We start from the raw sequence: 13,275 nt of genomic DNA, 5'->3' as shown, positions 1-13,275 counted from the left end.
AAGTTTAAACCACACAGGGACCTATTTTGGACCAACTCTAGAAACTGCTAAAAACGGTTTCCAACATTCCAGAAAAATCATGTTTTTTCCAAGCTAAAAAAATGAAGTGCTAAGAGCCTTGTCCCTAGCAGATGTTGAGTCAAAAATAACAAGAAAAGAGCTTATAGAAAGCACATGAAAAAACAAAGTACCATACCATAGAGCGTGAATTTTATGGTGAAGTTTGAAAAGGGAAATAGGATCACCCCAGACCTGAATCACAACTGCAAGACCTTGAAGATCCAAAGCTTTCTTACACAAAATGGCATCTGAAGCATCAATCAATGGGATCAAAATCGGAATAGGTTGCGAGGGCAAAACCGAACTCTGACCATGACCTCCCAAATCCTTAACCAAATTCACAAAGGCCTTCACCAAATGATTCTGTGCCTTATTTTTAGAAACCCTCCCCTTCTGTTTGCCCTTATGTTGAGCTCCTTGGTTTCGAGCACGTGATTGATCTTGTCGGAAAAACCCTCTGAAGTACGCAGAAGAAGGGACAAAATGAAATGACTTTTCCTCCGCCGGCGGCCGAACAGGCGAAGCTAACACATCTACCCATCTGCCTTCATGGAAGACCCACTGCGGCACATGTCTAGTGCAAGCGCCAAAAGGGTCCTTTGGGGGAAGCGGATCAGACATCGCCTCATCCCCCAACGTGGAGCCTTCTGTCTATCATTCGCATCAATCCCCAAACTTCGCGCACCCCGAAAGCTCGCCATCTTACTTAGGAGATCTAGTTTATTTCATAGTTACATAAATAAGAATAAATGAGGCTTGTTATTAATATATGGGGCTCAGAATTTTCATCAGAAATATTGTATGCAATGACCACTTTGGACCCCAATGTATTTACAAATTATCAAGTTTGCAATATTAGGCAAAAAATTAAAAGGAGCTCCAGCCTGATCATTGATTGAGAAAGATTTAGCAGAGGTTTTGTGCTCTCTACCAGCACAAAGAATCAGAGCAGAAAACAAACTTGATGGTAGATAAAAAGCATTAAAATGTGAAAATAATTAAAAACCAACTCTGCCTATCATCAAACAACCATTTCAAATCTATCCCTATTTAACTTTAGCTAGGGTTTGATTATAGGGGAGCCCAACAAATTCGCGACCAAAGTCTCGGAAGGAATGAATAAAACCAGTAAAGGTGTGCAAGATTGGCGACAATATTACATACCAAACTACCATGTGAATCTAAAAAGCCCTGAAAACCCGAGCACGAACAAACGACAGAAGAAACCCTTGCAGTTAAAACAATGCAGATGAATCCATTAAAACAGTGTGATAAAAATTGGAATCATAAAGAAAATTCTAGGAACCATAGCTTAATAAAATAAAACTGCACCTGCAAGGGCTGGTTGTTGTCTTTTGCTCTCTTCTATCTTGTTCGAGTAAAGTCCCTCCAATATAAAGGGCAAAACTATAGTGCATTCCAATGAACTAAAGGGGAGGAACCAAATCTCTGGTCGAGCAATGGTGGTTGCCAGCAAGGTTTGAGGCCACGGTGAAAATGCGTGGGATGGAGCACGAATGCGGGAAGGCAAGGAAAGTCCAACACACCCCTCACACAGTTAGAGGAGAAACAAGCCATGTGTTCTACGATTATCACCCTGCTCTGCAGTCGTCGTCTGCCAGAAGGCAACCTTGAGCGCTAGCGGGTTTTCACTATCCAGTGCCAATAGTTTCCATAGCACTTCAGAAACTACAGAGTTGGATTTCCCTGATGAAAAATCTTAAAATATGCTAGAGTTTTCACATTTGCATACTTCAACCAAGCTATTGCGGAATATGACGACTATTAGATTATTAATTATTAAATCAGAAATTCTTAGTAATAACTATTACATTTTGAGTATTTTAAATGGTAGTTTTGAGTAGGTGTGACTAATATATATTCAAGTATTCTATCACCCTTCTCTTATACCTATATAAACCCCTTCTTATTGAGAGGAGGATAATAAAATTTGACGATAAACAGTAATTTTTATCACTATGCACAATTATACCCTTTATTAAGCAAATCATGTTTAAAATAATTATAGTCTAATAACTATTAGATTATTAATTATTTATAAATGTTAATTTTGAATAGGTATAACTAATACCCATTGTAGTAATCTACTGCCTTCTCTTATATTTAAATAAATCCATTCTATGTAGAGGATAATAGAATTTGAAGATAAACGATAATTTTCATCACTATGCATAAGAGCCATTATTGGTCATGTGGAAGTAAGAAGTGTTTCACCAAGTTCTATCTATGTTTTGATAGTCCATTAGATACTTTGTGAGGTATTTTTTCCTAAAAAGATTTCTTCAATGCATATATTGTGTAATGTTCAATCAATGCTCCTATAGGTATCATGGTATTTATTTTATGTTTTAGTTATAATGATTTGTATCCTAAGATCCTAATTTCTAACACTAATCATGTATGTTGTTATTCTTGTTGTGTGCCATCAACAACTTTGTATTAGAAGCTTGAAATTTTCCTAAAGATTTTTTGTGTTCCTCTAACCAAAGAAGAGGATCTCATAAAGTGACTTAGTTGTTTTGTTGCCCTCGTGATTTTGGTGGACTTGGTTTAGTTTCAATCCAACATCAAGGTATAGATTTGTGTGCCAAATGGATTATTAAAGCCTTGGAGAGAAATGAATCTTGAAAGATTTTAATTTGACATTACATTTTTGTCGTATACCTCATGCTCATTGAACTTGGGAGGGGCTTGGTTTTTATAATCTTTAGATTACAAAGAAACATATTTGTATACACAAAAGATTTGGCATCAAACTCAAGAAAACTTAGGAATCCATAAGTCATGGCTTTTATGAAAGGCAATAACTTTTACAAAGGTCTTTCTATCATCAAACAAACATATTACTAACTAAACATAATCTGAAAAACCAAGACTCCATTATTCGTGTTACTTCTCGTTAACCTCACGTTCTCCGATTATTTACAAAGACATGTGAATGGCATTCGCAATTTCATCCATTTTCTCCGGATCAAGATCCTTCTTTCCTTCCAAGTATACCTATGCCAATTCGGCCGCACGTTTTGCGTAATTGGCTGGAAGGGGCTCCGGGTATCTTCTCGAAAAAGAAAGATTCCTGATTAAAGTCTCAAATTTAGAGTAACAAAGTGCATGTTCTCATCCGAGAAAATGCTGTAACTTGCTTTCCCATTATGCACACTCACAGAGCGAGTGCCAATGATTTTCTAACCAACAATGAAAGTGATGGGAACATATTTTGCTTGATTTTTATCTTTTCGCAGACCATCAACTTCATTTATTAAAGCATCCACTTCTTTTCGCATTGTCTCTACAATTCGGCCTTCGACAAAGCCTTATCTGAACAAAATGAACTTATAAGGCAAACTCTTTGTGGCCTCCTCGTATTTTCCAAGCAGCTCGCTAGAAATGGCTCCAAGGTTTTTCATATGATCTCCATGAACTACTCTGGACTCATAATAAGAAGTAGAACGATCTGAAGGGCCAATATTTCCAACCTTAACAATTATTTGGGGATCAGAGTTGATCACAGTACATCCCAAATACATTACCTTACAATTGTCCGCAAGTCGGAGGGGGGAGGAGTGCACTGTGAAGGAAAAAAGCTTTCGCTTTGTATGGCAGCCTAGAGCTCCATTCTTGTGATCCCTCTGACTTTGTATCCCTTGTTGATGTGTGGTACATGGACAAGATTGTCTATTCCAAGATTTTGTGGGGCATTCCTAATGCAAGTAATGTTGAGGATTGGTTCTGTAATCGCCCCCTTAGAGTTGATTTCGTTCATTTTTGGGATTTAGAGAATGAGGATTCCACTAATGGAGATGGGTTTCCTACAGTTGTGTCTTTTGACAAGGAGATGGGGGAAGATATAATTTCGGGGCAACTGATGGACAATTTCAAGCTTAGCTGGATTGTGATTAACAGGAGAACAGGGGAAGCTGGTAATCTTTCAAGCTGGAGACCTCTGAATGTGCAGATGTATTCTGATGCAGATTTTTTAATGCGGTTTGGCTCCTTATTTCCTGCTCAAAATATATTACCTTGCAAGGATGTTAAAGGTATCCTTTCCATAAGTATTAGACTGTCAGATGATCATGGGGATATGAAGATTTCTGAACTTAGCATTCAGTTGGAGGACATGATGGGAGCTCGTGTTAATGGGAGGAACAGTCTGCTTATACTAGAAAGAGCTCTAAGTTGTAGGAAAAGTAAGGAGCATCATCGGATTTTCCAATCATATCAGAAATACTTGAGCCACCAGAGGAAAATGAAAGAAGCAATGTTGAGGAAAGAAGGCGTTCTAGACACCCTCTATATTTTAAGTGGCATTGTTTCATTTGTTTCATTTTGCTGTTTGATTTACAGAATGACCGGCCAACACAATCTTTCCTCGGTGCGAAGACTATCGGCAAAGGGAAGCTTGAGACAATTTGCCGTCGGGAATTATTAAGCGATACCATACCGATAAAGCCCAAAAATCCGACGTGAGACAATTCCAGTGGAGGTGCAACCCCACAAGGAATGGCCTATCGGCAAATAACTAGACACTCAACCAAACCTAAACAACAAACATTAAGCCAATGCCAAATAAGACAAGCCAACACCCAAGAAAAATGTTCGTAGGTATTTCCTATGAACGTTAAGTACTCCAAAAGTAGGTTCACTGGGTATTGATATTAACGCTTAAAATCATTTCATATTTGTATTTCCCTTATGATATCTAATCACATTTAGATATTAACGCTTAAAATTATTTCATACTTCTGTGATATCGCCCTATGTTTAAATACTCAAAAGAATCTTCAAATCAGCCGAATATATCAAAAAATAAAGAGAATTGCCCGGAACAAACGAAGGAGAAGAGTGGGTGTCCAAGCTATATAAGCAGCATTCCTTTCCATTTGGAGTACATTAACATTACATACCTCTGTAGAGAATAGATCATCATCTGCAGTTTTGCTTTCTTAGATGGCAAAGAACGGCATTTATGTGTTTGTGCTGCTTTTGTTGCTCACGCCTTTTTTTGATTTTGCTTCTGCGTCTGGTAATAATAATCATGTTTATCCTCCTCTTCTGAAATCGTTTTACTTGTTGATATTGTGAAGAACTAACTGATTTGTAACATGGCGACGATTATCAGATTGTGATGTGGAAGACAGCTCCCACCCTGGTTATTGGAGCTACATGAGTCTTGAATTTCATGGGGCATGCGTGGCATGGAGGAAAGGTGAGTGCAACTCTGTATGCAAAAATGTAGAAGATAATGAATTTGGAGAGTGCCATTGGGAACCTAATACTACGTTCCCATCATTGGTTTGTTTTTGTTATAATAAATGTGCTAACTAAGATGTTCATTTATTCGACGTGGTGGGAAACTGCAGAGCCAATAATCATTGCTCTTGTAAGTATGATGAATAAATAATAAATGACAATATAAGTTTAGGCATTTTTTTTTAATTATTATATAAGTAGAGAAAACGTTGTAATTATGTAAATTGCTTGTTAACAATTTTAATATTTTTCATTATATTAATAAATGACAATGTGAAGTATTATGTATTAGCTTAATGTTTGAATAATTTAAAAAATATATTCATTGGAAATAATTAAATTAAATATCATAATTTATGTCTTTTAGTAAAGTTTTGAAATTAAAGCTAAAAGTTTGATAAAATTAAATTTAATAAATTATTGTATTTTTAAATTAAAAAATATCAATTTAATATGAATTTATGTTGTGGCTTTTGTTATTTATAGTTATTGTTTGGATACTAATTTTATAATGTGAAAATTCATAATGGATGTACATGAATACATAATATGTAAATGTCTAAATGATAATACAAATAATAATTAAAAGAATAAATATATCCTAACATAATAAATTGATGGGACTCAATGTAGCTATTCTTTTAACATCCCAAAATATGGTAAAAACAAATTATGTTAAGATGTTCCTCTTTGCTATGATAATTTATGTGTGGTTAGCAAATCATACTTTCACTATTTGAGTTCAAGGAGATTGGTGGATTTATGTAGTAAAATAAACTATTGTGCTAAACATGTAATAATATAGATATATGGTAACAAAATAATGTGATGATCTTGCATATTATTATTTATAGAAAAAGTTTATTTCATTTCATTTTCTTATAATTTCTTAAATTTCTTTAAGTGAGTTCTTATTATCTACAATAACAAATCAATAGAATTCATTTTTCAAATTTGTGTATTTAACCTCATCACTCATCCCTAAAAGGATTCATAAGATAAGAGAAACTTGTAGAGGCACTTAAGTAGGGTTTAATCAATTATTATCTTGGAGAGAGGGTTAAGTTGATAAAACCATTAAAGGAAACCCTATCTTGTAGTTTCCGTGAGTAGCAGAGGAGTAGTCCGTTTCAATAAAATTGAAACTTCATGACTATGGATACCTTCACTTAGGGTTATTATTAAGCATAGGTATGTTTAATGTCCTCTAATCTACATTGTTGACCAAAGATAATTACAAAAAAGAACATGATCAATAACACAAAATCAAGGTAGCTATTAACATATTATTTATATACGATAATTTAAAAGTTCAAGTGTTCATTTGTTTGAACCCCTCATAAAACTCTCCATAGGCTTGGCTCAACCATGCAGCCAAAAAAATGCATGATGTCCCCCATCATTAAATTTCCTTCTCCTAAATTTAGCTATTTGGATTTTAACTTCTCTTTCTCCTTTTATTTTAAAACCAAAATATATTAATAGAGGCATGATTAATAATCACACATGATACCATAAAAAATGATTTTCTAAAAACAAAAGTCACTCATTTAAACGAAGTCACCTAATCAAGCACTTTATGACCATCTTCTTTCATTATTGGTTCATCTCATCCATACTCTTAGGAATTAGCAAGAAAAAATTGCATTACCATAGTTATGACAACTTCTTCCAATGCAGAAGTTATATACTCAAGCCATAACTTTAATTGCAAACTAAATTGATTCTTTTGTGAAGAAATGCATTTTCTATTGTCCAACAATACTACTTTTGTTCTTATAATAACCATGGTCTATAAAATTTGAATCTAATTTGACATTACTTTAGTATTAGCTTCCAACAAGGTATTAAGACTATAGAAAAAGAGCTATATATCAATGGTTACATACCGAGGGCCATTGTTATGAATGTTATGTAATAAAGTCTCATGTAAGAGATGCATTGTAATATAAAGTTAAATACAATCCATACTACAAAGATGTTGTCGTAAATACTGATAACCTGGTACATCCTTGAAAAAAGAACAAACATCTCAAGAACGTTACATAACATTGAAAGTAACAAAAAATTCATGTTGACACATACTAAAGATGATAGTGATTAAGAATAAATAAAAAATATTACAAAAAAACATCATCCTTTGTGGCTAAATTACCAAGAAAACATCATGAAGTAAAAATCATTAAGCAAACACTAGATCTTGAGGGTAACAAAATTAAAACTATTATCTAGTTTGAATTTAACTCATCTCCAATTAATGAATGAAATACCAAGGGCTTACTCAATATGAGATTTCCTATACACATTTTCTAAATGATACTGCACTATAAGAGAAACCATGGTTTAAATAAGTGAAAATGCATGAATATGTTTTACACTTGATGAGGATTCATGACCAAACATTTGGGAGGCATCCAAGGTTCTAATAATTCATCTTCAATCTTATGGTGTGTTGTCGTCGCCAAGAGCTTGCAAAAAATTTCATAGAAAAAATGTAGAAGAGAACATACCAACCACCATTGAAAACCAACATGCACACCTTAAAAATCTCCTTGAGACACAAATAATTGAGGAACTTATGTATTTTGGGTCATCCATGAGAGGGACAAGACAATATTAGACCAAGTGCCTATATAAATTATCAAACATGGTTAGACTATAGAGGGGGAAAAATAAACCAAACTAATAGGCATATAACAACCTCTCAAGGACTTACTAATCTACCTCTCCACTCCAAATGAGTACAAATCCTAAGGCTATCAAGTATCCCATTGATAATATTGAACATGTCATAGAGGCTTCCTAAAGCCCTTAAGTATCTCTCTGCCTGAGGATGCATGCATAGGTCTTAGATGACAACATGGTGTGTTGGTGTCCCACACAAATAGAGTATGAAATTATGTATAGAGAGCTTAGGGTGACAAATACATGTTCCAGATGAAGTAAAACTAGAAAAATATATAACAAAAAGTAGGAAAATAACAATGGAAATGTAAAAAGGATAAATGAAAGAGAGGAAGAAAATAATCTTACAACCTATCCATGATTAAATCCTCCAACAAAGAGATTCTTCTCCAAGGAAACCTAGACACACAAGCCAAAGAGGAAAAATGTTGGGCTTGTATTGGGGTTTCCCTAGTCAAACCCCCTCTTTGGTGTTTTCACCTCCATGAATAGCCAAATAGATAGATATATCAAACCATAAATAAATAAAGTGATAAATGATCAAATAGATTGGAGATGTGATAAATTATGAGATGCTCAAAGACACAAGAGAGAGATAGAAAGAAATTACTAGCAAGGCTTGAGAAAGTTAAGAAAAATACAAAGAATATTGTGACAAGTTTGAGATAGTTGTAGCAAGTGTGTGTGTGTGTGTGTGTGTGTGTGTGTGTGTGTGTGTGTGTGTGTGTGTGTGTGTGTGTGTGTGAGAGAGAGAGAGAGAGAGAGAGAGAGAGAGAGAGAGAGATCTATGAGAGTTTAGAAAATTAGCAAGAGAGATTACATGAAGGAAAAAGAGATCTTCTATCTAGAATCTAGAGAGATTGAATAAAGAGAATAAATTTAAAATGAGAAAATTGGAGGGAAAAGAGGGCCAATGAGTCATTTCAAAAGATTCTGAGCTATTTCCACCAACCTAAACAAGTGACAAGTGTCAAAATGAGTAGGACTGACATTTGGACGTTAAGATGTTGTAGGATAAATACATGGCACAGGGATGTCCATGTAGTACGCTAGTGTGTAGACAATTCCCACTAAAAAATGACAAGTGGCAAGATAAACATGCAACTAATAAAAAACAAATGATGAAGAATAGTTGTTGAAAATGTGTCCTAAGGATATTAAGAGAGAATAGGTTGATGCAAGGGCTGAAATGATCCTACTGAAATGCTAGGGGAATGGACACTATAGTGGCTACAAAAGTGTAGGTGAAATTACAAAGGGGTATGCAATTTTTGACACTACATTTTGCCCCCACTATAGCAGGCTTATGAATTAACGATGAATATACATGCTAAAGGAAATATACTAAACATAAATAATATCAAGATGTCAAAAGGATACGAAAGAGGAAGCAGACAAATCTTCAAACCAAGGAAGCACGCCCCCATGCTAAAGATCTACAAAACAAATGCATTAGAAAGAAAAATTTGCACAAGACAACAAGGTTAGAAAATGAGAGCAACAAATCCATGGGATAATAATATAGTAAACATATTTATATATAGACAAGAACATGGATAACACACACACATGAAAATGCATAAAAAAAAATCTAAATTATTTGAGTCAGCAAAGTGAAAGAGACCATGATATAACAAGTTGTCTTAATACTATGCATCAACCCCAAAATATAAGAAAGCACACATAGAGGAATTATAAAAATGAGAGAAGAATGGAAGGATCAATTGATTCGAGAAAGAATGCACCCAGTAGTCAGAGAATAAACCAATGTTGAAAAGATAGTACATGACCTACACACTAGTTGGCTATATATCTAGTGGTCATGTAGATGGTAATGATTAAAAGGATAGATCATAGTCTAGCAAGTTGTGTTATGCCAGGTGATCAAAGATTAGTAGCACCAACCTTGCTATGAAGGAAGGCCACCACCAAAATATGAGTAGAACCAACCTTGCTATGGAAGAAAGGGACTACCAAAAGATAAGTAGAACCAAAATGTCTATGAAGGAAAGCCACTACCCAAAGATAAGTAGAACCAACCTTTCTATGAAGAAAAGTCACTACCAAAAGATAAGATGCCCAATAGAAACAACTTTTCTTGTGGAAGAGAGCCACTATTGATAGAGATAAAAAGATGCTAGATAAGAACAACCTCAATTCCATAGAGAAAAGTTGCTACAGATAAGATAGATGTTGATAAGTGCCAAAAAGAGAAAAAATATATACTCGCCACATTAGGTGACAAAAAGATAGTTACTGCAGTGGGCAAGAGATAGAAATGCACCAATAGAGATGAAGAAGAGATAGGTGCCACCATTAGTGGAGACTAGGTATAAGTGGAATAGGTAAAAGAATAGGATAGAGGTAAACCTTGATCTCACTTGTTGTGCAAGAAGGTGCATTAATAGATGATGAATAAATGTCAACTAATTGATGAAGTTGATGCATCTTATTTATCAAGGCCTTAAATTCACTAGTGGAATGGCTAAGAATTTGATGAACTATGCATACAAAGAATGTTGGCAATTGACACTCAATTGGTTGCTTTCACTGTGTTGTAATTGATGGAAACATGGTATCTTGTTCTGACTTCATGTTTTGCATTAGTTGTGTACCAGCAAGCATTTCACTATAACCGACACCGACAAGATGGAAGGATTTATTTGGTTACCAACAATGCAGGCCAACATGTTTTAGAATCAGGTTATCAGTACTGGAGACTGACATCTTTTGGATCCGACGTCAGCAATTAATTTTGACATAAGGCATGATAAGTTGTATAGGGTATATAGGTCAGTTGGATTAGATCATTTTGTGATATGTGAGATTATGGAATATGTGGATGTGATATTATACAAATATGTATTAAGAGGGAAATAATGAAGGACATGGAAAATACATCAGAGAGATCATGTATGTGAGGATATTTATGTAAGAGTTATTCCGATAAAAGGGTTTAGGGTTTCAGATCAGAACAAATAGAGCTTAACCAGAACTATATTTAGGCTTAGGAGATGCTATCTTTTTTAGTTAATCACTTCTCTGGATTGTAGTTTGGATTTATATGTAGTTAGTGAGGCTCCTTTTGTGACTAAGCAGTGTGCTCTAGGATGTAAGCCTTCCTGCAAGTGCAGGTCCCTTATATTTTGTAAGATATCTTCATATGGCCAGTGGATTGATATTGTGGGTCATAAATCCCACAATGGTTTTTCCTCTTTGAGGTTTTACACATAATTCTATGTGTTATGGTGTTCATTTATGTGATTGGCATATTGGTTTCTTTACTTCTTTCAATTCTATATGTACCAGTATACCGGTTGGTGTATGCATGTTTTAATAAAGTTAAAATTGATAGTTTCGGTATAACACTGATTCACCCCCCCCCAACTCTCAGTGTTATTGGATTCCAACAATTGGTTTCAGAGCCTTGTTCGTGAGAGTAAGTTTAATAGCTTGAGGGAGATCCCGAATCCATAATCCATGGATATAGGTTTGGAGAAGTAACTTGAGATGGCACTTGAAGCTTATGATTCTGAAAGGATAAAGAACTTAAAGCTACAAGATGAATTGAATTCTGATAACAAATTCATTCTTGTCCTACAAGGGAGGTTGTCATCTATGCAAGCTAGGAGGAAGGAACTTTTACAAAATCTAGATGATGAAGAGAAAGATGCACTTAAAGAACAGTGTAAGAAGCTGAGTTAGGAGAACATGGTCACGAAAAATAAAATGCAAGCTATAGCCATGAGAATGTCTAAAGTGATTAAGGACCAGAAGAAAAAGGAAGAAAATCTTTCTATATCTTTGAAGAACAAATTTGAAGAGTGTGGTAGGCTGGTTCATGAGAATGATATGTTGAGAACCGATTTATTACAATGCCTGAGTAATGAACAAGAGCTTGAGAGACAAATGATAATTCTAAGAGATGATCTAACTACTACAAGTGAGTATAAAATTAAAGTTCAAGATTAGTTCAACATAGCTATATGAGTTATTGAAGAGACAAAGGCAGAATGGAGATTCTAGTGGACTTGGATTTGAGCATGGACAGAGTTCCGGTACTGCTAATGAAGATCAAAACCATAAGGCATCGGTAAGGCAGTTTAATTCTTACAAATTTAATGGTAGATGTTTTGTTTATAATAAATTTGGTCATATGGCTAGGTAATGTATAAATAGAGAAAATCAGAACCCTGATTCTGCTCCCAATCAATGTTCTAAATATAATAAGTATGGTCATAAGACAGAAGATTGAAGATGCATGTAGAAAATTTGGACATATGGCTAATCAATGTAGGTCAAGCAATTATACCAGTTTTAGCAAAGCAATTCAAAGGAACAATGTTACATGTTATGCATGTAATGAGTTTGGACATATTGCTAAATTCTGTAGAATTAGAAATTTATCGGTTGGTAATAGATGATCAAATGAGAAAGGAAAAGAGAAGGTTAATGAAATCCAACAAGATCATACCCAGAGATGGGTCAGGAAGACTGAAGATCAATCTACAAATTGGAATGCACCGATTACTTATCCAGCAGAGGAGGTTGCTCCTGCACCAACAGGTAGCTCATTCGGTAACTAAGGCAGATGCCTTAGGGGTAGGCAAAATTCATGAAGATGTTGCATATGCCCCAGGAAGAGAATCTAAAAAATGTTCTAGACATTGGAGATGCTTATCCGGTATGGACATGTTTGTTCGATATCTAGCATCTTTCACCGAAAGTCATTTATCTTAATGATGAATTAGGGTTTTTCTTGGAGGATAAAAGGTTGAATCTACTTCATTTTTTATCACCCTGCATTTAGAGTGATTCAGTGTGATTAAGAGTTATTCAGAGAAATCAAAGGCGATTTAGTGTGATCAGATATCTTGTTAAGTGATTTCACCAGTGACTGAAACCGTTTGTTAGGGTTTCACCGACAGGGATTAACATGTATTCTTCTTTAATCATGGAAGAATGATCATCATCTGTTCCTATCTTTGTTGCAAAATTGACTATTGTTGAGGTCAAGGACTATCCCAGGCCAACTTTCAAGCAATATCCGCAAGTGGCTACCTTGGAAGACTCGGTTGCATCATTTTCCCGTGTTCCAGAAGGTGTTGTGTATGTTGAAGATGTTAGGGCATACATACACTATCACATTGAGGATTTGGGGACATCTGATATAAAGGGCATGTACATGAGCAAGCTAATGGGAAATTCTGGAAATATCAAACTTGAATACAAGCACATCGAAGATTTAGGGTTTACCGA

The 13,275-nt window shown here is 35.0% G+C and overlaps 1 protein-coding gene across 1 annotated transcript; it reads left to right on the top strand.

The window, feature by feature from the left end:
• Positions 1-3,742: 3,742 nt before the first annotated feature.
• On the top strand, positions 3,743-4,510 carry LOC131043987 (probable F-box protein At2g36090). Its single transcript, XM_057977250.1, has one exon. The coding sequence runs from the start codon at positions 3,743-3,745 to the stop codon at positions 4,508-4,510; it is 768 nt and encodes a 255-aa protein (XP_057833233.1).
• Positions 4,511-13,275: the final 8,765 nt, after the last annotated feature.

The sequence above is a fragment of the Cryptomeria japonica genome, chromosome 5 (genome assembly GCF_030272615.1).
Source record: "Cryptomeria japonica chromosome 5, Sugi_1.0, whole genome shotgun sequence".
Lineage (NCBI taxonomy): Eukaryota > Viridiplantae > Streptophyta > Pinopsida > Cupressales > Cupressaceae > Cryptomeria > Cryptomeria japonica.
The sequence above is the reverse complement of the archived record's forward strand: the minus strand, read 5'-3'. Positions and strand labels throughout refer to the sequence as shown.